The sequence below is a fragment of the Rousettus aegyptiacus genome, unplaced genomic scaffold (genome assembly GCF_014176215.1).
Source record: "Rousettus aegyptiacus isolate mRouAeg1 unplaced genomic scaffold, mRouAeg1.p scaffold_m13_p_3, whole genome shotgun sequence".
NCBI lineage: Eukaryota > Metazoa > Chordata > Mammalia > Chiroptera > Pteropodidae > Rousettus > Rousettus aegyptiacus.
In genome coordinates this window covers 4,937,455-4,962,770 of record NW_023416306.1, presented here as the reverse complement: position 1 = coordinate 4,962,770, position 25,316 = coordinate 4,937,455, and the positions used below count along the sequence as shown (strand labels likewise).

General features: G+C 51.0%; 2 protein-coding genes across 8 annotated transcripts in view; one reads left to right on the top strand and one right to left on the bottom strand.

Moving 5' to 3' along the window:
* Positions 1 to 578: 578 nt before the first annotated feature.
* CUNH9orf78 (chromosome unknown C9orf78 homolog) lies at positions 579 to 6,655 on the bottom strand. The gene is made up of 9 exons (XM_016133810.2): positions 6,508 to 6,655; positions 6,107 to 6,166; positions 5,159 to 5,210; positions 4,950 to 5,020; positions 4,380 to 4,457; positions 3,620 to 3,817; positions 2,753 to 2,889; positions 2,552 to 2,650; positions 579 to 1,235 (listed from the first exon to the last, which is right to left on the bottom strand). Exons 1-9 carry the CDS (start codon positions 6,588 to 6,590, stop codon positions 1,144 to 1,146), a joined length of 870 nt encoding a protein of 289 aa, XP_015989296.1. The 5' UTR covers positions 6,591 to 6,655; the 3' UTR covers positions 579 to 1,143.
* A 148-nt stretch (positions 6,656 to 6,803) lies between these two features.
* USP20 (ubiquitin specific peptidase 20) overlaps positions 6,804 to 25,316 on the top strand; it is a 34,769-nt gene continuing 16,256 nt past the window's right edge. For 2 of the 7 annotated variants that reach the window (XM_036239412.1, XM_036239409.1), the window contains exons 1-7: positions 7,043 to 17,445; positions 18,606 to 18,702; positions 20,944 to 20,997; positions 22,623 to 22,685; positions 23,006 to 23,137; positions 24,152 to 24,248; positions 24,719 to 24,788. In XM_036239412.1, coding sequence (XP_036095305.1) covers positions 18,622 to 18,702; positions 20,944 to 20,997; positions 22,623 to 22,685; positions 23,006 to 23,137; positions 24,152 to 24,248; positions 24,719 to 24,788 — 497 coding nt within the window. In that variant the 5' untranslated portion in view covers positions 7,043 to 17,445; positions 18,606 to 18,621. Of the gene's footprint in view, positions 7,011 to 7,041; positions 17,501 to 18,605; positions 18,703 to 20,943; positions 20,998 to 22,622; positions 22,686 to 23,005; positions 23,138 to 24,151; positions 24,249 to 24,718; positions 24,789 to 25,316 lie in introns of those variants that run through there. The other 5 variants (XM_036239411.1, XM_036239410.1, XR_004956342.1 and 2 more) reach the window with 5 other exon arrangements.

Genomic DNA, 25,316 nt, shown 5'->3' with positions numbered 1-25,316 from the left:
TAAAGGTACAGACTATCAACGTGATTTATGACTATTGACGTCATACAGGTCATTAGTCAAGGTTTCTCCACTGTAAAGTTACTTCTACTCATTCTAATTTTGAGGACTGCCTCTGTGTCAGGTTATGAACTAGACTCTGGGGATTCAAAAAAAAAGTAGGCACACAATTCCTGTCCTCCCTTTGCATTCCAGTGGAAAGAAAAATAATCTGTTTTACAGGTGAGAAAACTGAGCCTCAGTGGGAAAGGGATTTGTCTAAGGACATAATAATAAGCTGTGAGCAGGACTCAGATCTGACTTCAAGCCAAACTTCTGTAACCACAACATCCACCCTAAATCAGTGCCTAAGTCAACCCACCTGCTCTCTCCTCACCCTGAGCTGTTTAGACGCCTCAGGAGAAATGACAGCACAAGTGGCACCATACTTGACAGCTAGCAGGTTGGAGCCTGTTTACTCTCCTGAACTAAGTGAGGTTTCACTCAGCGATTCAGGTGCGCATGTGAGCTGCCCAGTGCCTGGGCGTTGACTACATTACCTCATGTTGCCGTGAGGAGACAATACAAACGAGATGGCTGGATTCATTTCATATTTAATAGTTAAGTGCTGAAGGCGATAGAAATTGTTTCTTCTTTCTTATTGAAAAGAAACAGGTAAGTTTGTAAAAGTCAGAAAATACCAGTGTCCCTTTGATCCCATCCTAGATTTTTCTGCCATCGGCTGGATCTACTGCAAACAGCAAGGGGTGCATTTCTGAACCAATTCCAGATATTGGAAAGTGGAAGGCATGATTACATAGAGAATAAAAGCACAATTTAAAAGGTATTATCTCACCTTGAACACACAGCTGTTGCCTCCTGACCCAGGGCAAATATTAACATAAAGTCAACATATTTACAAACAAGATTCAATAATGCTCGCAAGAACAATTTGCCCCCAAATAAAAAAATCTACACATTGTTTAGTTTCAAAAGGTTACAAATTCAGTGCCTGAAAAATCCAGCAAGTTAGCAGCCGGACTAATCGAATCTGTTTTGGGAACCGTCCGCAAACAAATGATCAGGTTTCTGTTCAGGAAGCCTTTTACCAAGGGTGGGGGCAGTGCTATTTACATCCCATTCTGTGCTTCTCCCCTTCAGCCATGCTCAGTACCGTCTGTTCATCTTCTTGAACTTCTCATAGTGATAGTCATCGGTGGCCTTCTCATTAGCAGGACGCTTACGGTTAGGAGGGGACCCTGTGAAAGCAAAGAGGAAAAGCTGTTTGCCATGCTGGAAACCCATCTGCTTCAGCTGCACACGGGCAAGGACCACATGCCTGTCTCATTCCCACGGGAGCCCCGGTGCCTACCCGAGTGAACAAAAATATAGTAGGGCCTCAGAAAATATCTGTTATGGAGTGAATGAAAACAGACACATGGCATAGTCAGGTGCCAGCCAAAACATGCGGGTATCAGCATCAGACTAGGTGAACAGTAGTAGCTGTGCTTGATAGAGAACTTGACTATGTACCAGGCATGGCGCTAAAGCCTTTTAGATGTGACTTCCTTTAACCCTCATGGCAATTGTAGCAGGGACACGTTACCATTTTTGTTCAGAGCTTAGGTGAGTTGTTCAAGGTCACCCAGAAAGTAAAAGGCAGCCGAGAGTCTAACCCAAGTCTGGTGACTCCAAAGTCCTTGCTTACCACGTGTTAATAATATGCAGCTCTTGGGAATCGAAGACTACAAAACCAAGATGTTACAGAAAATAATTTCCCAAGCAGGAAGGAAGAAACAGAGTAACAGGCCAGGTTCTCAGAAGCCTCAGCGAAATATGCGTTTCCTGAGAACGACCCCATTGCTCATGAAAAAGGTGAGAGCAGCCGGTGAGCACGTGGGAGGGGGCACTGTCAGACACTGCTGGGAACATGAGCGTCACACTTCTAAGGATCATGTGGCGACTTCTCAGAATGTAGCCTAAGGGCATGATGTAGTCGAGAATGATCGTCAAAACAGTGTTTAAACAGTGAAAATTGGAAACAACCTAAGTGTCCAACCAGAGGGAAATGGTTAGACTACAGTACATCTGTCTATACAATGGAATATGACATGGCCATTAAAAAAATATGTTTACAGAGAGACACGTAGGGCACACTATTGAGTAAAACATTATGAATGAGATCCTAGTAAGTGTATACACGATGTTTCTTACACATGTCAATATTTAAAAACTCTGAAGGGTCATACATAAAAATGTTAACAGTGGTTGTCTTGGGGTGGTGAAATTATAAGTAGCTTTTATTTTTGCTTATTAAAATCATCTAATTTTTGGGGTCCCTAATAGCCCAGTGAATCCTCAGAGCAAATCCAAGTGGTAGGTTTCATCCCCATTTTATAGATGAAGAAATTGAAGTTTGGAATGGGGAAGTCACGTGGCTGTAGTCCAGGGCACGGACTAAAACCCAGTGTCCTGGCTCCAGAGCCCGAGCTCCACCCTCCCTTTTCCCACCTGCCTCCAGAGCACCACGCCACGTAGCCGCTCCAGGCGGCCCAAACGGCTCTGCTGTACTCACGCTCGGGCTCCGGCTTCTCTGTGTCGCCCACTCTCAAGGGTCGGGCTTTGGGCTCTTCTTTATTTCTCCGTATAGGCGCATTGAGCTCCTCATGATAAACTGAACCAAAAGAGACCAGGGGACGTGTCAGACAAAATATGGGAACCAGGAGACCTTGAGCCAGTGGGGCAGGAGCAGAGCTGCTTCTGCAGAGAAACTTACATCGGTTGTGCTGCACGTAATTCACCGCCATGTTGGTGGGCACGAAGGATGTCTCACTGTCTTTCTTCTTGTTCTGCTGCTCTGCCAGGAGACGGGCCTTAGCATCCTCCGTGGAAATGATATTTTTTATTTTAGCACTATGGGAAGAGGGAGCCATGTCACGTATTAGATCGCCACACCTCTGGGCCTCAGAAGGAAATGACTGGTGAGGGAGGCAGCCCATCACTGCGTAAGGAAATCACCTTTCTTGGTGCAGAGATGTGTAGTTTACTGGCTGCCTGACAGCCACATGCTCAGAGAGCTCTCACAGCTCTCAGAGATGCGGGAGTCAGCTTCTTCTGATCAAGAGGAAACTGAGCCTCCAAGAAGTAGAGTGAACTGCCTAAGGCTCAAAGTTACAAAGGCCAGAAGAGAGGCGAGAACCCAGAAGTCTCCCAATCTTCTCTTCTACCCAAAGATGGTTCTGACCCCTGATTTCCCCCATAGCGATCCCTTTTAGAGCAGATGTTCTGTAGTAAAAATGAGAGGAGGATCATGGGGTGGCTAAGCTTTTAATGTCACTCCTGCTAGAATAAAACAGAAGAACACAAGGGCCTGCCTAGAACAGCTGAAGAGCTGTAAACGAAGGCTAAATAAAAATAAACACTTTTGCTTTCAGCAGTCAGGGTCCCTTAAGTCTCTTTACTCTGACCACTCTTCAGAGAAACTCTTGGGGACAACATCTCAGTCCACCAGAGAGAATATGGTTTATGTGGGTTTCCAAGGAGACAGGTAAGAAAGAGTCCCCTTAACTTCTAACTGGAAAGCAGGGAGCAACCCTTCCAGCCTGGGGCGGGAGAGAGGCGAGGCCATGGCTCCCGAACGTACTCGATGCCCAGGTCCACCTCGGGGATGCCGCTCAGCATCTGGTTGGAAAGCATCTCTTCTGTCTTCTTCGCTGAGGAAACGCGGATGTTTTCTGGAAGTTCGTAGAGACAGTCCTCTGCGTTCTTCTGCTTCACTTTCTGTTCCTCATGTTCCACGATCCCTTTCCTCTTCTTCAGCTCCGTCTCAATGTACTTCATCCTGAAACGACAGACCCCACGGGCCTCAGGGACAGGCTGGACGCTCACGACAGGTGTCTTTTAAAATAGTGGCTCCCAACACGGGCCCACGGAGCAGTGATGATGCATGATAAACTTTTCACCAACCCATGGACAGGTGAGAAAAATACAAGTAAATTGAGTTGATTCATGAAACTGAAATTTACCAAAGCACCAACCTATGAGATCATGTTCTGCTAATCAATCTATTGGTGTTATTATATGTAAGGTTCTTTGAAGATGGGAAAATAATGGTAGATGGTAGTTGTTTAACAGCCTTGTTGGCAAAAGAAAAAGTAGACAGTCCAATGTTTATCCCTGAAATGGTTTTGGGAAATATTACTAGTCAAGGAATACTTTTAAAATCTCAAGAAATACTTTTAAAGAACTTTTAAGAGTTTTTCAAAGTTCTCAAGCCTTGGACGTGGGGGAAAGAGGGGCCAACTTTGATGTCTTTGGCTAATTCTAAAAATGTCATCTGTGACTTAATATCTTGGACTGCATCTGGCTGGAGCCCATCCCCAACTGTTCACGGCCAAACCTACATGTCGGCATCCTCGTCCCTTCGGTTGGTTTCTGCAGAAAACGAGGTCCCTAGGTGGAGGTCCTCCTCATCACTGATCCTAAAGGAGGGAAGAGTGAAGCAGAGGCTTAAGTCACAAGTCGGCGAGGCTATTTTGTCCACACCAACAGAATGAGTATGCAACAAAACAGTATCACACATCCTGTTTACAGCTGGGAAAAAAACATATGATATGTAAATAAAATAAATACATGCAAGCAAACTGTTGGCCTCTGGAGAGTCCTCTGGGGAATGAGTAGATACTTTTGTATTGTTTAATACATTAGTTTTATAATTGTGTTTTTGTTTTCTTAAAAAAGAAAAATAAAACTTCCACATGGATTTGAATGACAATAAACAACACACTTTTACAGAAGGAGTGTACCCACATCTCTCTAAGCTAACTTTTTCGGAGCTTTTGTTTTCCTTAAAAAGCACAAGGGTACGTGAAGAGGGCCCGCTCAAGCTACCGCTGCAGGCGCCAGCTCTCTGGGGGCACGGACCCGGGCAGGGGCTGCGGGTGAATTTGTATCTCAGCGCGTCCTGCACTTACTTATCTTTGCCCCTTTCCTTCAGTTTCTTCATGTCCACCATTCCACCTGTCTTCATCTGAAATGGGTCATCCTGCAGAAAGCGAACACAACTAAGAAGAAATATCTATATACTCGGCAGATTTTTTTTTTTTTTTTTTAAAGAAAACACAATCACCCACTGAAGAGCATCCACATCTTCCCACTGGCCAGGGAGAACCCCGGAACTTACTACTAGAGTGGTCTCTTCTTGTACCTTCTCTCCTACCAGCAGGGCCACAGCACTGAACAAAACCAAAGAGGGAGGGAAGAGGGGGGAAGAATGGTGAATTTTAGAGATGAGGAAAAACATTTAGGAAGTTTGTAGGTCACCACATTAGCGCAAGCGTGAGATTTGAGGGGTGGGCACCAAAGGCAGCTAGAAAAGCCTACAAGGCTACAAAACAGGACTCAACAAGCACTGCAGATGCTGGGAGGTGGGGGTTGTGAATGAGGTGAAGGGTACATTTTCCTCTAAAGCCATTTGGTATTACCTTGGCTTGGAAATCTCATAAGATTTTGCCTTCAAGGAAAATGAAATTAAAGACAAATGGAGGAAAATACCTATTGCAGACTTACATGATGAAAATTTACAAAATGATCTACAGGTCCCCAAATAGAAAATTAAATTATGGTACATACATGTGGTAGAATATTATGTAGCCAATAAAAAGGTTTTTGGAAATATAATCCACCATGTGAGTGAATATCCACAGTGTCATAATGAGTTGAAAAGAGCACTGAATAAAAGTACTCACTATTCTTCACAAAAGAGAAAGAATACAGATTGGCGAGGACATTCAATGTTAACACCGGACGGCAGGATTACAGGCACTGTTTATTTTCTTGATTAGATTTTTCTAAATTTTCCAAACTCTTAACAATCAGTGTGCTTTCATCATGAATCGGGTGCAATCAAAACACGAATTAGGGACCTGTTTCTGCACTTCTGGAGCAAAGCTTAAGACTACACGGCTCAGGGCATCTACCCGTTAAATGTTTACAAAGAACGCTGGACCAGTTCCAGGGCAGCGGAAGGAAAAGGGGCTGCGTCTGAGGAGGTATTTGTGACAGCAACCCGGGCGGGGGCGTGTCTGTCACTCCCAATTCTTCCTCCTCCGGGTTCCCCCGCGGTACCCACCTCACTCCGTTGGGCCTTTTCCTCAAGTTCTGCACCTCTCGGGTCTCTTCCAGTTTTAATCTGAAAAAAGGCAATGCACAGCCTGAGAGACCCTTCGCAGAACTCAAAAAAGCAGCTTCGACCGGCCCACCAGCCCGCTGCTGAGCCGCCGGCGCAGTGGTCCAGATGGCGAGCGAACCTGCCCCTCGACTCACAGGGAGTCAGATCCACTGCCCATCCGGGGACACCTCTCCCAACCATGCGGCCTTTGGGGCGGCGGCCTCATCTCTATGAGCCTCAACTACTTCGCCGGTAGAAGGGGACAACCCCAGTTCAGTTAGCAACGTTGTCAACGAGGCGTCAGGCCGGTGGCGAGTCCCCAAGCCCGCCTCTTTTCCGTGGGAACCCCGCCCCAGACGCACCGAACCTCCTGTGAGTCCTGCTCATCTTCCTCCGACTCCGAGTCAGCCCGGCGCCGGCGGAAAGTCTTCCCGGTGACCGGCATGGTCCGGCCGGCACCGCGGCCCCGCCGCTGCGCCGCTGCGCCGTGGCCTGGAATACTTCCGGCGCGCAGCGGTGTCCTCAGAGCGCCGGCCCCGCCTTGCCCCGCCCCAAACCCGACTGGCTCCGCCCCGACTCTCGCAGGATCCGTTGGCCACGCCCCCACCGATGGCGTCGACCTCTCCCATTGGGCGGTCGAAGGGAAGGAGGCGGGGCGTGGCTGGCTGGGCCCCACGACCCTGCGCGGCGCGGCGAAGGATGCGTTTGACTGACAGGCTGCGGCGGCGCGGGCGCGACGGCAGGTGAGTTCCGGGCTGCCGCCGGCTGCTTCGGGGGGCCGAGCCTCTCGGAGCAGGGGCGATCCCAGCCCTGCCCCGGCCGGCGGGGGCCTGGCCCTGCCGAGTGCGCTGAACGCCGCGGCCAGGTGAGAGGAGCCCGGGATCCCCCGGCCGCTGTCGCCCCCTCCCCTCCTCCGGCCGGCGCCCTGAGGGTCCTCTGGGGTCCCGTCGCCCGACTTCGAGTTCCCGGGGGCTCGTCGCTTCTCCGGGACGGCGGCCGCCATCTCTTTTATTTCTGCCAGGGCCCGGTCCGGCGTTGAAGGCACGCGTGTGGCGTCTTGGGACGCTGACTTATTTCCCCGGGTCTGGGCCCTGACGTGTGTTTTTCTCTTTAGGGACAAAAGACTACCGCTTAATAGAGGTGGTGAATCAAAGTCCCAGTGCCGACTGCCCCGCTAGTAATGATCTCCAGCCACTTCTCCCCGGGGAGAGGCGCGTCTGATGTTTTGAACCCACCCGAGGGTTTTGAGAACATCGGGTCCCTCCTCGGGTGCTTGCCGGCCGCTTCTCTGGACCTTCAGGGGCCTCGATTTCGTCCTTTGTCACGAGGACTGTCGCTCTGCCCTTTGCCCCTTCCATCCTGAGGATGCTGTGAGGATTAAGTTTATTTGAAAAACAGGCATCAACAAACGTTTAGGAAATAACTTACTGCATAAATAGTGGCTTACGGGACTTTTAGGAACCCTGTAAATCGTTTTTCTTTTCTCAAGATGGGCGGATTCCTTCCTTTGAAAGAACTAGCTCTTATTAAGCGCTTACTGTGTGGCCGGCACTGGGCTAAGTATTATCTTACTGAATTTTCTCAACGAGCCTGTGCAGTGGATTCAGTTACTTTTAAATTTGCAAAAGAGGATACCAGGGTTTGGTGAGGCAATCCGTGCCTCAGTTTACACAGCTGGAAGGTGAGGCAAGGATTGGTCGCAGGCCTACCTCTGCTTCAGCTTTTGCATAGTTCCTGGCACAGCAGAGTTCAGTAAATGCAGCAGCTGCTGTAATTACAGCTCATCGCTGGGGGGAAGTGCTGATGGAGACTGTTTGGGTCCATCTTCTGGAAGACCATTTTGAGTCTGGCTGCATTTCTGGAATGCCTTGCTTTTCTCCGGAACAGTCTCCTCTGAGATTGTCGTTCTCTCCCTTGGACTGAGACTCAAGACTTCTTAGAACAGCCTTTTGGCTTTGGGCAAAAGCCGCTCGGTAGCTGCGTGACCTCCAGCCAGTTACTCCACTTCTCTGAGCCTCAGTCTTTCTTTTTTTAATGATGGAAACGGAGATGGATTTAGTTTGCAGTGTTTCTCCAGGGTGTTTGTTAGGATCGAATGCGTTCTGTTAATATCGGTTCCAGGACAGAGGGCCATTCGGGTGGGGACAGGGTGGGTAAGGCAATTGAGGAGAGCTGGAGGTATGTGGGAAGCAGGACTTGTCAAGGCAGGAGGTGGCTAGGGGTTCTACTTTGAGAGTCAAAAGGATGGATGGTGGACTCTCAGGGAATGAAGACGGGGTTAAAGGAGGGAATGTATTTGAGGTTTAGGGGAAATGGAGCTGCTCAGAAGTCTGCTGGGGAGAAGAGGGTAGGAGGGTACACATTCTGAGGGGCAGAGGGGTGCAGGCACAGGCGTGTGGGGTGTGGAATAGCTGACGTGGTGACGATCAGGGCAGGTGGGTGTCCTTATGTGGGTAGGGGGCTTGGCAGCGTCACCTTTCCTGTCCTGAGGATCTTGGGTCCTGGCTGGGAGGAGGATGCAGCCAGAACCTCCAGGAAAATGATGAGTAATGGGCACCTGAGGCCTGCTCTCAGCAGCTGGTGCCAGGCCCGGATGTGCTGCCTGCCGCCAGCCTGTGTCCCTGGGGAGGCACTTCCCCGTCACTCAGGACAGGCCCCAGGGAGGGAAAAGTGCCTGCCATTTTCAGGATGAAGCATCTCGGAAGCCCCACCGGGCCTTGCATGGGTGGGCTTTAGCCAGGCCTTCCCGCCTGCCTCCTTTCCGCCTGCTTTCTCATCCCCAAGAAGGAGACGCATCTGGTGGGTCAAGGGGGAGAGGTGCCCTGGCGTCGCTGTGGTGGAGGCACAGCCTCTCTGCCTGGAAGTTCACGCCCCGGCTGTGGAGCGGGCCCCTCACCGACTCCCAACAGCACAGTCTACCAGTTGCTCTCAAGAGGACCTGTTCCCAGGATCCAGTTCTCAGCAGTGCAGGCTTCTTTCCCCATAAATCTTTATTAAGCGCTTACTGTGTGCATTCCATTTATTGGCACAGAGGGAAGGTTGGGAAGAGCTGTGAGGCAGACGCACCTGGCTCACTTCCAGCTGTCACTTCCTCGCTGTGTGGCCTTGGGCAAGTGGCTTTCCATTTCAGAACCTCCATTCTTCCTCTGTAAGATGAGAAACCCTAGTCCTTACCTGAAGGTGTAGGTGAAACTCTGGCATGGTGCCTGGCTCAGTAGGAGCTGGATCCTGCAGCTCCTGCTGTTGAGTCGGGGTTCCCTTTTCCAAAAGACCCCCTCTCTGCTCCCACCTTAGATGAGAGAGAGGGAATCTTTCAAAAGTTTCTATTTTGGGGAAAAAAAAATCAACTTACAGAAAAGTTACAAGAATAATAGAATGACGTCCCATTCATACTCTTCACCTAGATTCACCAATTATTATTTTTGCCCTGTTTGCTCTCTGTATATTTAAGAGTAAGTTGGAGATCTCATGACCCTAAATATTTCAGGGGAGTCATCTAAGAGCAGATGTTACGGCACAGAACCAGAAAGCAGTTTCCATCTTCAGAATCGCTAGCGCTGATATAACACGTAGTAGTCTGTCAGGGCCGACGTAACACAGCACCGCAGACCGGCTGACTTCAGCAACAGGAGCTCGTTTTCTCACAGTTTGGGAGTCTGGAAGTTCAAGTTCAAGGTGTCGGCAGGTTTGGTTTCTTCCCAGGCCTCGCTCCCTGGCTTGCGGTCGGCCACCTTCTTGCCGTGGCCTTGCGTGGTCTGTCCTGAGTGCGCATCCTCGTGTCTCCCGTGTGTCCAGATTTCCTCCTCTCATGACACTCGTCAGACTGGATTAAGGTCCACTCTAAAGACCTCATTTGAACTTAATTACCTCTTTGAAAACCTTATCACCAAATAAGATGACATTCCGAGGTACTTGGGGGTTAGGGCTTCGACATATAAATTTGGGGCGGGGTGGGGGGCGGACACAATTCAGTCCATAACAAGTACTGTTATGTCTTGTCCATATTCAGATTTGTCAGTCATCCCACGAATGCCCTTTTTCTCCATTTCTCCGGGATCCGATTTTGTCTTATTTCTTCAGTACCTTTTATCTGGAACAGTTGCTCAGCTTGTGCGAGAAAGGGAATCAAGTTGCTGGCTGCCTCGGGCAGGAGAGCCACGTAAAGATTTGGTCCATTCCCTGGGATTGCTTCTCCTGGTTTTACTTTAATGTCACAAGCACCAGGAGATGGATGAGCTTGGATCTTAGAAAATAGCACTGAGAATCATCAGATCTACCACGCGTTAGTGGCCTGCCACGTGTCATGCTTGGTTGACATTGTACATTTCCTGGCTGGGCTGGTCAGCCTGGGCTGGATTCCTACCGGTCTGTCTCCTGATCTATAAAACATGGCCGGTAACACAAATTATAGTCCTAAACATTTTCTGAGCGTTCTTGCTGTGCAGATAAATACAAACTCTGAGCCATTCTGCAAGTCCACGTGATCAGGAGTCATTATGCTGAATCTCTCCTATGTGTTCTGTCATCATCCTCTGCATAACTTCAGTTGCTGTCTTTGTCCTGATTTCATGGACGAGGAAACTAAGGATTGAATGATTTATCTAAGGATGCAGCTTGCAAGTAACAAGAGCAAGGAGCTGAACATAGGACTAGCTGCTTTTATTACGTTCTTCTGTAGTTATAATCAAGTCCAGGATTAATCTATGTGACACACTGACATGTGGTAAGAGCGCCATAAAATTGCTGCCATTATTAATGATAACATCCCTGGCGGCTGCCTACGGGTACCCTGGTGTGCAAACGTGGATGAAACTCCTTGTCCCGTGAGGGCGCGTCCCAGGCCCGGCTTGTTTTCCATCACCCCAAGTCATCGTCCTGAGGAGGTGCTTGCACAGTGTTGGTTGGGTACCAAGATAAAGCAAAGCGAAAACTTTTGGGCAGCTGAGATAAGGCACAATCCTTGCAGACTCACGTATTTCTCACGTTTCAGCCCTGAGTGTGGAATATTAGGCACCTACAGTTTTGGAAACTACATTCAACTTTTCCCTTTACGTAAGCTAATTTTTAACCATCGACTTAAAAAAAAAACGTTAGTAAACCTTAAACTTTATGTCGGTCCTGCTCATACACTGTTGGTAGGCAAATAAATTTATGTCTTTTTTTCTGGAGGGAAGTTTGTTTATATAGTTGATCCACTAATTTTTCTTTTGATCAAAGGTGTAGTCAAAGATTTTTATTCCCAAGTGCCGCTCGCTGCCTCATTTATAATGGCAACACACACACACACACACACACACAGGAATACCCAAAGGGTTCAGTGGTAAGAAAGTGGGTGACTAAGGTATGTGGGTGTGTATGATATTATTCAGCCAATAGAAATGACGTTGTTGGAAAGAAACTTAGTGACGTGGGAAATGCAGATGATATAAATTTTAAAATCTGTTTACAAACTATCTGTTCTAGTTGAGTTTTTAAAATTATATATTCATACATAGAGACAAGGCTTACCACAGCCGTAACCATGTTTTTTTTTTTTTATTTATAAGAGTATATATAGGTGATTTATATTTTATATTTCATTTTATCTCCATCTCTGTTTTCCAGCTTCTACAGAGGTGTATATTTTATTAAGATCAAAAATATCCTTTTCTGTTTTCAGGGTAGGTAGGAGAAGATGAAAAATTTTAACCCTTTTCCTGTTTAGGAAAAAAAAAAAGTGCAGCTCGCTGTCAGCAGTCATTTAATATCGTGTAAGAATGCTACATTTTCCAGTTTTCTAGGATTTGACATTTTCAGCAATCGAAGTACTGAAAACAGAATGCTATAAATAGAATGATGTCATTTGTTCTCAAAGACTATCAATATGCTAGAGCAATGTGAAAGTAATAATAAAAGCGAGACATTTCAAGGCAAACTTCAGGGGTAAGGTTGGGCTTGTGATTTGCGAGTTATCTCGGGGTAAACTCTCCAGCGAGTATTCTCAAGGCAAACAGGGTGAAGGGTTAATCCAAGGCAGAAATTAATGATGCAAAAACAAAGGTATTAAGAGCAAATTTGCCATGGGATGAGTCACTTGACGAAAAGTCGTACTTTCAAACCAGCCACTTAGGCACTTCCTCTGTTGGGGCTTCGGAGACCACTCAGGGGCTGCTGCCCCCTCTCTGAAACAGACCTCCCATGTCCTGTTGACACTCCATGAGCGCTCCAGGGGCGGAGCTTCTGGCCCCCTAGAGTGCTCTCTGGAGTTTGGGGAACAGTAAGGCCAGTCCCAGGAGGAAACCTCACATACCACAAAAGCCAACCACGTGCTCTTCTTTTCGCAACTTTAAAAATAATTAAAAGTAACCTATCAGGTTAGATACAGTGTTACGCAAGCAAACACGAATTCATTGTAGAAGATACAAACAAAAAAGGAGGAAATAGAAATCACTTGATTTCACCCTCCCAGGGACGATGACAGAATCCTTTCTATAGGTACAAAACGAAATTCTCTACCAAAATGGGATTTTCCCGTCATAGTATTTTACAGCTTTTTGCTCTTTTGATCCATTCAGTAAATACTGGGAAGTTGCTGCATTCTGGGTGCGGTTTCAGGGGTCTGGGATACAGCAGTGAGCAAAGCAGATTCCTACCCCCGCGGTGCTCGCGTTCCTGAGTAGAAACAGGCACCCGACAGAAAAAATGGAGTAATGGCTGGATGATAAGAGAGCCCGCCAGATGTGGGCGGGGGTGGACAGAGGACCGTCCTTGGGGGAGAGAGTCGTCGGGGAGCGTGGAACTGAGTTCCGTGGGGTGGCCAGCACATGCCTTCCCTGGTCAGGGGACAGCAAGGCTGAGACCTGAAGGATGAGAGAGGATGATACACGGCGGGGCGCCTGATGGGGACCAGTGTCTTGCCAGGGTGCTGAGTATTTATTGCACTTGATAATACCCCGCCCGCTGCCCCAGCTTTTTCAGCTCTTTCTAATAGGGTCATACTAGATATATCCTGCAGCTTTTAAAAAATTCATTAAAAATTTATTTTTTAAAGTTTGGTAAAATACATATAACAAAATCTACCGTCTTCATCGTTTTTAAGTATCCAGTTCAGTGGCATTAAGTACATGAACGTTGTTGTGCAACCATCGTCACCACCCTCTGTCGCCAGAACTTCTCCATCTTCCCAAACTGAACACCGCCCACTAAACACTAACTCCCCATCTCTCCCTCCCCTGGCACCCACCATCCTACTTCTGTGTCTGTGGATCTGACTACTCTTAGGTGCTTCATATGTGAGGACCCATATAAGGTCTGTCCTTTTGTGGCTGGCTTATTTCCCTCAGCATGATGTTCTCAAGGTTCATCTGTGTTTTGGCAGGTGTCACAGTCTCCTTTCTGAGGCTCAATAACATTCCATCGTATGGAGTTTTATCTATCCGTGCATCTTTCCATGGTTCCTTGAGCTGCTTCCACCTTCGGCCTCTATGACTAATGCTGACTTGACTGCAGGTGCATAAACATCTGTTCGAGGTCCTGCTTTCAGTCCTCGGGTGCACATCGGGAAGTGGAACCGCTGGGTCATGTGGAAATTCCTTTTAATTTGTGAACCTCCATCCTGGTTCCCACCGCGGCTGCAGCACTTTACAGTCGCACCGGTAGTACACAAGGTTTCGGTTTCTCCACAGTGTTGCCAACACTTGTTATTTTCTGGTTTGGTGGTTTTTTGTTTGTTTGTTCGTTCGATAGCCATCCTAATGGGCGTGAGACGGTACAACTTATTTTTATTCTTCAACATTCTCTGGGATTTCTCTGTATTAGTAATGTAGGTCTCAGCCATTCACTTAAAATGTGAGTTTTTTTTTTCATGATTTTAAATCCGTTTTATTGAGTTATGATTTATATCCAGTAAAATGCACCCTTTTGAAGAGTTCCGTCAAATGCTACCTCTTTTTCTCCCCGTCTTAGCTGCTCTCTGTCTCTAGATGAATTGTGATTTAAAGAGCTTTTAATCGACTTCATTGAGGCATAATTTACACACAGTAAAATGCACTTTAAATGTATATTTCCTGAGATTTGATGAGTAGAGAGACCTGGTTAAATCCCGCCCCAGTTAAGGTCGAGAACATTCCAGCACCACGGAAAGGTCCCTCCGGTCTCACCCTCTGCCCCAGGCAGCCACTGATCCAGTTTCTGTCACCGTGGATTATTTTTGTCTATGGTCATGTGCTGCATCACGACGTTTTGATCAATGAGGGACTGCAGATGTGGCCGTGATCCCATGAGATCATAGCGAGCCACAAAATTCCCATCGCCGAGTGAGGTCGTGGCCGTGGTAATGTCACAGTGCCACGTGCTGCCCATGTGCTTGTGGCGGTGCTGGCGTGAATCTGCTGGGCGGCCAGTCGTATGGACGTGTAGCATGTACGATACTTACAGCACAGTGTACTTGAGGATGAATGACTACGTCACTGGTGTATGTATTTACTATACTACACTTCCAATCGTTATTTTAGCGTGTGCCCTTCCTAACTGTTGAAAAAAAATTTTGCTGTAAAACTGTGACGTGCTACACCAGCAGCATCTCGTATTGGCCACGGGTCCCGACCGCATCGTTTTCCTCTTGTGCTTGATTTAATCTCACGTCGTTTTGTCCGGTGACACGTCATACAGGTTTGTAGCCTGGGAGCAGTGGGCGGTACCGTGCAGCCTAGGTGTGGAGTAGGCTACACCACCTCGGTTTGTGTACGTTGCCCCCTGAAGTTCACAAAACCACAAAATTGCCTAACATCTCATTTCTCGGGACGTATTCCTGTTGTTAAGTGGAGCACGACTGTATTTTTCAAATTTTGTATAAATAGAATCATATAGTGTATGCTCTTCTGTATCTGACTTCTTTTGCTCAGTTTAACGTTTCTGGAATTATAGGACTTATAATGGAGTTGATAACAACAAGAAGAGAGGGCAGCTTCCTAAGAGCTCTCAGGCACAAATGGGAGAAGGGAGAAGGGAGCATGGGGCCAAGATGCAAGAGATGGAGAGGGAGGAGGTATTTGAGATGAAGTTCAAAGACGGAAGGACTCCGAAGCTTAGCTCCAACAGCGTCATGAGCAAATGAAAAAGGGTTTGGAAGCACAGTGCCAAGAATTAAGAGCATGTCATCAATTTGAAGGTGAGGAAGCACCCTGGGAGGCAACGCATTTTAGAACCACCAAACCTTTCGAGAACCTTGGAAAAGAACAAGAGGAGAGGGAAGATCTATTAAACCCTCCCTTGCCCGTCAACCACACAAAGTCTGTCATCCATTTCTAATTAATTTTTGTGTATGAAATGAGAGGAGTTAAAGTTAAATTTTTTTTTCCTGTGGATATCATTGTTCTAACACTTTTTGTTGAAAAGACCATGTTTTGCCCACAGAATTATATCAGGACTTTTGCAGGAAAGCAACCGACCACATACGTGCAGGTCTACTTCTAAACTCTCTCTTCTGTCCCCCATACATCTATGCTCGAGCCAGTGCCACACTGACTTAATTACTGTCCTTAAGTCAGGCGGTGTAACTCTTCCAACTTTGTTCTTTTTCCAAATTGTTTTGGCTATTTTAGGTCTTTTGCTTCTCCATATTAATTTTAGAATCAGCTTGACAGTTTCTACAAAAAAGCATGCTGGGATTTCAATGAAGATTGGATTGACTAACGATCAATTTGGAGAGGGTGGACATCTTAACAATTTTGAGTGTGCTCGTCCATGAACATGGTATATCTCTCCATTTGTTTAGATCTAATTTAATCTCACGGGTCGGAAGATTCAATGGTCATCATTTTGATGGCCATGCAGCGCAGCAGTGTGTGGCTGGGTCATTGTTTACCTGGTTGTCTGTTGCTGTTCGCTTAGATTATACGCAGATTCCTCACCATTAGAAACAGTGCCGCAGTGGCTGTCTGTGTAGGTCCAGCTTTGCACACACCTGTGATTACTTAGAAAAGATCTGGAGCCGGGTTAACCCTCTAGACGGTTCCTTGCGATTTGCCTTGTTTCACTGGTGGTGGTCTGTGTGTGGTGAGAAGTGGAATGCCAGCGATCAGGCTTTTTTTTTTGGTGAGGCCCAACAGGGGCCAGCGAACTGTGGCAGCAGGCCAAGGTCGTTTCGTAGGGCCTGCAAGCCAAGAATTAAAAATATATTTTTTCATGGATTGTAAATAAAACAAAGAATATGCGGTAAAGAGTGATATGCAAAGCCTAAAATACTTACTACCTGGTCCTTTCTAGAGAAAGTCTGCCCACCCCTGATTTGGGGCAAGGCTCTGTACCAGACGGACCTGATCGGGTCCCCGCCCCCTGCTCGCCAGCCAAGGCTTCACCTGGGCCAAGTTCCGCAGTTACTCAGACTCCAGTTCTGTTTCTTCATGTGCGAAACGGGATCGGTGAGAATACAGAGAGGGTCGTGAGCCACCGGGCTGCTTTTTTTTTTTTTCTATCCGAAGTTACAGGAACTTAAGTTGCCTCTGTACGCGTGAATCAAGAGCGGGCCTGTCACTGTGATCCTCGTCCTGGGCACCGTTCATGGCACTGGCATATGCTAAAGTCACAAACACACACACACACACCTCCATACACACATACTGCAGTTCCAAACGGTGTGGGGCTGGCAGCAGTCAGGTACACCGGACCTCGTCGTAAACTGTGAGGAAAAAACAAAACAAAACAAAACCGAAACTCTGGCTTCGAGTGAGGAGGCTTGGAATTTAGAACCTTGAGCCCTGTCATTGTCGTGTGATCTTTTTAAATGTTGGCCTCTAACTGCCTCTCCCTCTTTGGACTGCCCACGTCTGGGAGACTGCGGCTCACCGGAAGGGGGGCAGTGGCGACATGTGGATGACCCCGCTTGTTCCTGCAGCCTGGGGTTGCTCAACGCTCATGGGTCAGAGGTTCTGAGCTGCACAGGGTCCTTGGGCGGCTCAAGGGATGATCTGAGGGCCCCAGTGCGGGAGCGGCCACGCCTTCCGTCCTGAGGGTTAAGGGGCTCCGGGGCTGCAGGAGCGGCGGTTGCAGAGGCTCTCCTGCAGGCCTTCGAAGGTCCCTGTCTTGGCGATCACAGAGGTGACGCCCAGCAGTGACCAGAGAAGGGTCCACCGGCACCACTGGTCGGCGCTAAGCGTGATTTTAAAACAACAGAATGACTGCATGCCGTGCCCCGGTCTGTCCCCCCAGGCACCCTGACGGAGGCCGGCACTCCACTCCAGCCCATGGCAGCCCACCACTGTCGGCTGCCCCCAGAGAATGTGGACATCGGCTGCTCCCTGGGGCTGTCGCCGTGAGCAGAGGTAGGCCACCGCCTCCCCACGCAGGTGCAGCTCCCAGGCCCGGACCGAGGAGGGGGTATGAATGTTTCAAGTAAAATAATGGAATTGTAGTGATGCTTGCTTTCTCTTTGCAAGTCCTTTGAGGAAAATATACATGGATGAAATGATGTGATATCTGGGATTTGTGGCAAAAAAAGAGGAAGTGGGCGGTTGAGAGGCAGCCAGGTTGGCCATGAATTGTTCATTGTCGAAGCTAGGTGGTAGGTCCGTGGGAGTGTGTCATACGGTTCTGCCGACTCTCGCTTATTTTTACATTCTCTGTAAGTTAAAAAGAAAGAGAACGTGTGAGGGGCCTTGGGTTGCACACCTGAGGCCCAAGGCAAAAAGGAGCCCCTTTCCTAGAGTGAGACGGGGCTCGTCACGGCTGCCTGCGAGATCGGCGGGGAGCGTTTTGACGAGACAGTGCGTGAGAAGCACGCAGGGACCTGGCATCCGATCCACACCGGTGACCCCAGCTCTGGCCGTCTGGGCCGGTCAACGCCCGGCTCACCATTTAGGGCAGGGAGGTGGCTCGTAGGAGGGCCCCGGGGTCCACGCCCCGCATTGGACACGTGGCCCTGCCTTTCATTAAACCACTTTCACTTACCTCTGTAATTGGGCTGGACCCTTTTTTTTTTTTTTTTTTGGCAAATTGGAGCTAGTATCAGCAGTCAGATTCCCAGGTGTGATTTCTGCTAAAATACTGTGTGGTGTTTTACTTAGTTATCTATGTTGAAACATTTTCTTTCAAAATAATTAAAATTCAAAGGAAGTCGACAAAAATGTCCCGGGAGGTCCCACATTACCTTTTACCCAGTGCCCCCCAGCGGTACCATGTCTCCGGTGTGTCCGGTACAGTATCACGGCCCCAAGAATGACACGGGCACAACCCTCGGGCCTTATTCAGACCCCTGGAGTCTTGCCTCATCCGAGCAGCCTGTGGGGGCCGGCGGTGTCTTCATCACCGGTTCCCAGACGAGGCGAGCAGCCCAGAGGAGTTAAACGGCTTCCCCCGCCCACCTGCCGATCACGGGGCGGAGCTGGGACCAGAGAGCAAAGCTGGCACGTAACCGCAGGCCTCCCCGGGCCCCTTAGGCAGAGGCTGCTGTCGCCACCCAAGGACGCCTTGTGTTTTCCTCTAGGTGAGCCCAGGCCAGGATGGGGGACTCCAGAGGCCTCTGCCCTCACCTTGACTCTATAGGGGAGGTGACCAAAGACGACTTGCTGCTCAAATCGAAGGTAAAGTGTCAGACGCGGGGGGACCGCGGCCCACGCTCAGGGCCTCTGTATTTCTGGGGCGCGAAGGTTTCCGAAGCGGCCGAGGTGCTGGCTCCATTGAGGCCCCACTTTCCCCGCCATGTAACTGGGGAAGCCGGCGTCCGTCTGGGGCTGTGCCGACGATCGTTTAGACCAGTCCCTCTGGGAGTCACTAACGTGCGGCCTATTAGCTGCTGGAGAAGGTGCGCAGAGCCCTCTTGAGGGGCCGAGTCCCGCTTTGTGTCTTCGAGGGCGTCTTCACCCACCTTGGCCCAACGCGGGCTCAGGGAGGTCAAGGCGTGATGGCGGCCTCTCCGACTAGGGAGCCTGTGTCATGGTCTTTCTTCATTAAATTCAAGTTTTTTGAATAGATGACACTTTCATGTGGTTCAAAAATGAAAGACTATAAGAATATAAATGTCAGGAAGACCCCTTCCCATCCTCTGTGCTCACCCTCCCCAGCCCACCTCGGGTAACCACTTAGAGCTATTTTTTGGTATCTTTTCAGAGTGTCTTCCTACAAACATATGCAAATATACTTCTCTTTCCTTTTCCCTTTTATTACATAAAAAGCAGCATACTGGAGACACATTTGTAACTTGCTTCATTCACATGACAGCATATGTTGGAGCCCTTCGACATTGGTCCGCAGGGACAGCTTTCTCACTGTTTGTCTTGAAGTTGCGTCCAGTTTCATCACGTGGACCCCATAACCGATCCTCTGTGGGTGGACACCGGGGCTCTTGGCCACCTCCTGCCAAAATGAACGGTGCCGCGATGAGTGGCCATTCCTGGATCTGTGGTCAGCTCCATTTTCCAGGCACCTAGTGCCGGTCATGCAGCCTCCTGCACAGACGGGTCCTGGGGCCTTTGGCCCGAGCCGGCTTAGTCCCGGGCTGTGGGAGGCATCGGTCCTGCAAAGTACCTGCGGCCTCTTTTGAAGTATTTTCTCTTCTTGTGTGGTCCGGAGGAGGGGCAGAGCGAGGCTGTGGCGCATTGGCACTGCCTGATGCTGGGTTTCTTTCCGAGTCTGTAGAGGAGTGAGACTGACCGGCAGGAATAGGGGGATCGGAGAGCAGGGGGGTGCATGAGGTGGGAAGAGGGAGGCAGAACATGGAATGACGTGGGCTGGGACGAGGCAGCCTCTTGGAAGTGTTAGTGCTTCCGCTGTGGAAAGACCAAGAGCGTCTGGAGTGGTCTCAGGCCTGCGTTTCAGTGAGCATGTCTTCAGCACCTCTCTGGGCATCCAGAACTGTACAAAGTAAAGTCTGGGTATTGTTTTAAAATACCCAGAAGGGGCAAGGATGTCAACAGGTAGCTCACAGTGAATGAAAAAAATGAACTTATGTAAGTCACTGTGTTTCAGGGTCACTTTGTTACAACAATTTAAACTGTGCCCTAAATAATTTCCTTTTAGGATTGATAGGGTAGCTTTGCCACTCTCAACTGGTGGCTTTCATCTCTAAGTCCAATGTGGTTGCTTCAGCTCCTGCCATTACATCTACATCCTAGGGAATGTAGAGAGGAGAAAGAGGGAGGGTAGCGCACAGCTCAGAAGTGGCACACGTCACTCTTGCTGTCATCCCATGGACTAGAACCGAGCTCCGTGGTCCCAGTGGCGGCTGAGAAACAGTCTGCAGCTGGCTGGCCAAGTGCTCAGCCAAGATTCATGCATCCTGCTCTTAGGAAGGGGAGATAGCGAGAGACAAGGAGCAGGCTCTGTCCCCCCGGCGACCACTCGATGGGCGTTTTCTGTAGTCAACAAATATGCTGATCTGCTAATCTGTGCCGGGCCCTGTGAAGTCACAGGAGCAGACAGAACAGACCCCCTCATCCGTCATGGAGCCCATAGTCTAGACGGAGGTGGGGGGGGGGGTCGAGGCGTAAACAGAGTGAAGGAGGAGTAGCAGGTGTGAAGAGACAGCAGATTAAGGAGTCTGCGTAAGTTTCAAACGATTTTACTGAAAATGCTTTCACAGGCACAGAATAGAACAAACTTCAAACGATAACGTGTAAAGTGTCCCTGTAAGGGACCGAGTTTAGATTGGAGGGCTGGCAAGGGCCTTTCCCGAGCAGACAAAGCCATGGCATTTAGGGTGGAGTGTCAGCAGAGGCGGGCATGTGGCCCCCCCTAGGCTGGAGCAGGCCAGGCCCTGGTTCCTCGGTGTCCCCAGAGGGCCTCTGTCACACTTTGTTCTTTGTCTCTCACCTCACCTCACACAGGGAACCTGTCAATCATGTGGTGTTACTGGACCGAACCTGTGGGCTTGTCTCCAGGTAAGGGGCGTGTGCAGCTGCTGGGGGTGTGGGGCGCAGTCTAGACACGGCCGAGGACATTCGTCCCTGGTGGGCACTGCCAGGAGCCTTGGGCAGGGACAAGGGCATCAGGGCATGGATGCCTTAGGCGGGGTTCCCAAGCTGAGAGAGATCCATGGTCAGCGAGTCCCTGGGCTGGCCGCCTTGGCAGCCATTAAAAATGAGAAGAGCAAAGAGCGGGCGGGAGACGACTCTGGACGAGACGATCGCACCTTCGCGGAAGGCACAGTTCTGCACCGGTGCGTGCGCCTCCGAGAGGTCTCTCGCTCCGAGCCCTGGCTCTTGGAGCAGCAGCCTGTCCGCGAGCCGGCCTGGGCCTTCGTTTCCCACCGGTACAGTAGGGGCCGCGACGCCAACGGCTGTCCCCGCCTCTTGCGGTTGGGGTACAATTTGATGAGACGGTGCCTGCGATGGGTTTAGCAGGGCGTGTGGCCCAGAGACAGTATCCAGGAGAGTCTGACTGTGTTTTGATTATTATTGTTTATTAGAAAGAATAACACACATCAAAACATGACAGTTCTCAGTAGGTGGTGGAATTACGGGTAATTTTCATTTTCTCTCTGTAATTTTGTAGTATTTTCCAAATTTTTTATAGGTATGTATGTATTGCGTTTTATAGCATACTGAAAAAGAATGTTACTTAAAATTCCTTTTAAAATAAACAGAAGTAGAAACGAAAAGGCCAGCCTGAGGGGTGAAGACAGCAGAAGAGTCTCCCGGGGACTCCGGCCTCTGCTTTTGGGCCTGTCACTCAGTAGAAAGTAGATTGCAGGTCACTGTCTGGGTCCCTGGAGGTCAGCAAGAAGTGTGAGACATGGTGCTCCCTCCTGGGAGCCCGGAGTCCCCCCAGACAGACAGGTACAGAAACCTCTGCGGCCCGGAGTCCCCCCAGACAGACAGGTACAGAAACCTCTGCGGCAAATGAGGCATCTTTTGTGACAAAGGGCCCTCACCAGCCTGTGCGGTGCTGATCGCTGGAAATGACCCCAAGTGACCCCTCCAGTGGAGAGGCTGCCTCATCGCTGGGGTGGAGTTCCCCAGGGGAGAGGCGCTGAGCAGGTCGCTGGGTTTGGGATAGGAGAGGGCAAGGCCACAGGTAGGGTTGTCGGGGTCATGCAGGCCCCACTGTGGGGCACTGGCTCAGCACTGGCCCCACTGCCTCTGCCCATTCAGTGCCACCTATTGGAAAAGGGCTGTGAGACCCAGGCTCACCCACCAGTTATTGGTATCAATAACTGACCCGGCAGGAAGTTGGTGAAAAGGGGGCCAGGAGAGGCCAGGAGCGTCTGGGCCAAGCAGCTCGGCCTCGTTCTCGCCGGGGTCTAGCCGTGGCCCTGCCTGGCATTTTACCAGAAGCACAGTGGCCCAGAACAACCTGCCCGTCGTGCTCAGAGGCCGGGGGCAGCTTTCACGGCGGCCGTTCCTGCCCAGCGCAGGCTTCAGGGCTGTAAAGCTGTGTTCCCGCAGCGTGGCAGGGCCCCGATCCCTTGTGGGTCTTCTTGGGAGGAGACGGGGGACACGGGCTCACTGTGCTGCCACCGTCCTCATGGCCAGCCCTAATCCAGTCTCCTCCCCACTGTCCCCAGGTCGCCTGCCCCTACGTTGGCTGTGGAGAATCCTTCGCTGACCACAGCACCCTTCACGCACAGGTGAGCTTGGTGGCCGGGAGCAGCCACACCGCCCTGAGTTCAGGCCCCAACTTCATCTGCCTGTTCTGGGCCTCGGCAGCTCTGTCTGCAGAGCGGGAGTAATCATAGCAGAGAAGCGAGAGCTAACGCGGGTGCCGGCACTTAGCACGTGTCCGCGTTTGACTGGCGGCCGGCGTTGGCATTCCCGCTGGGGGGTGAGCAGGCCCCTCTGTCCCGAAAGAGTCCTCGCTGAGGCCGGAGAGCTGAGGCAGCCGGGTGCAGGCTGGGGGCACCTGTTAGGCCGGTGTGTCCTTGACCTCATTTTGGATCTCGCCCTCCAGGCTAAAAAGCACAACCTGACCGTGAACCTGACCACGTTCCGGGTGTGGTGCTACGCCTGCGAGAAGGAGGTGTTCCCCGAGCCGCGGCTCACGCCGCACCTGCCCGGCTCCGCACACAAGTTCTCCGAGCAGGTAGCGGGTCGCAGCGGGGTCAGTCCGATGGGTGGTGACATGTGTTGAGGGCGAGGCAGTGTGACCCGAGTGTCAGTGGAGCATGGGTCAGTGGGTCCCGGACGGCGCCCGTGCCTGCTCACCGTTCCCAGGTGACGGAGGCACTCATGTCAGCAAAGGCTCCCTGAGTCCCGGCTTCGTGCCCAGGCCCCTGTGAGGCGATGCAGAAGCCCGGGTGACTGGGCAGGGCCTCCCCCAGGGAGCCCACAGGCCGCAGGGCAGGGCTCAGGTGTGCCAGGCCGTGGGGCCAGTGCAGATGCGGCCAGGCCCGCGGAGAGACCCTGGCAACCCCCGACCTGAAGCCCAGGAGACGTCACTGTGACGCCCTTCTCCGTGGGTGTGCCTGGAAACTGCCCCGGCTGGCCACCAAGTGGGGCGTCACATGGCCCTGAAAGGTGGCGGGCCCAGCGGGGCCGTGCACAGGGCCCAGAGAGGCTGGCGCTCGGCCAACCAGTTGTCGGTTGGGCCGGCGGCAGGGGACACTTGGGGTGGCCTGGGAGTGTCCGTGTGGGCATCGTGTCCCCTCCACATAGACAGTGCCCGCCCTGTAGAAGGGGCTCAGTCGTGTGCGCGGGACACCTCTGTGGACAGGGTGGACGGTTACGATTTTGCACATGACATGCTGTTGTTTTTGGTGGGGTGTGTATTAAAACTCTGTACGGATACATGCAGATGGTTAACAGTGGTTGTCTCAGGAAAGTCGGATTGCATGTTATTATTTGTTTCTTTTCTCTCCCACATTTATCGTAAATAAACTAAATAATCATTATTCATTGTCGTAAATAAGATACAAGTTCTCAGGGCGAGGCCGCGAGTGCCAGCTCTGTCCACAGTGTCCCCTGCTCAGACGGGCCCACACGGTGCAGGCTCAGGACTGGCAGCTGGGCCTCCTCCGCCCAGTGGCACGTGGGCCTCTGACCCCCCACCCTCTCCCTCCTCACCCCCTCTTCTCCTCACTCTGGGTCTTGAATGCAGGACTCCCCGCTGCCCTCCCACCCTCTGAAAGCCGTCCCCGTTGCCGTGGCCGACGAAGGAGAGTCTGACTCAGAGGACGATGGCCTGAAACCTCGAGGTGACAGCCCCTGGAACAGAGGTTGCGGGCAGGCTAGGCCGGGGGCCTCTGCTCTGGACGGGAAGCTCCACGCACCCCGGGCACTGGGCACGTGATGGACGGCCCGTGTAGCGTGGTGGCTTTTCGTGGAGCGCTGGCCGCCCAGCCGGGTCCTTTGTGGTCTCGGCCATGTGACCCTGGGCAGGCTGGCCCCTCTGCACCCGGGCCCTCCCTGTGCACTCCGGGCGGTGGGGAGGGCTGGGTGGAGGGCAGAGTTGGCCCGTTTGGCACACTCGGGTGACCGTAGCTGTGTGAGTGGGACCACATCATCTTACTTGGCGCATCTCGGGGTGTAACACCAGCCACCCGTGTCCTCCTCTGGTCGGGTCCTGGCGCCTCGAGAGCCAGAGCTCGTCCCCGAGTGTGCCCGGTGAGGACCCCTCGCCGGGCAGCTGCTCACGCCCCCTTCCCCGCGTGCCGCGGTTTCCTAGGCCTCACGGGCATGAAGAACCTCGGGAACTCCTGCTACATGAACGCCGCCCTGCAGGCCCTGTCCAACTGGTAGGTCGTCACTTCACTGGGGGATGGGGCCAGGAGCTGTCCCCGGGGGCCGGGAAGTCGCAGCAGCAGCCCCCATGTTGCCCATCTGAACCCCTAAGAACACACATGCCCTTTGACCCAGCAGTCCCTCCTGAGGGGACAGTGGAGATGTGGAGAAAGCTCTCTGTGCTGGGGCGTGCGTCATCCTGTCGTTTAATGGAAACGATTTAAGGGTCCAGGGTCACGGGTCACTCCGGGCCAGCCCTCCAGCGGGCGTGGGGGTGAGAGGTGCAGCCCAGTGTTCGCTGACACGGGGAGGGCTTCAGGGTGCAGGCAGCGGGGAGCAGGCAGTGGGGAGAGGAAGTCGTGCAGCTTTGTGCGGTGCGATCCCATTTGGGGGCAAATATTAATTTTTACTGAAAGAGGCTGTCAGCTCCATGAGGCCATCTGGTTGGGATTCAGTGTACATGCATGTGAGGGAGAGCTGAGATGTGACACATAAGAAAGTTGGGGAGTATACACCCACAGATCGTTAGGGTGGCTGCCTTC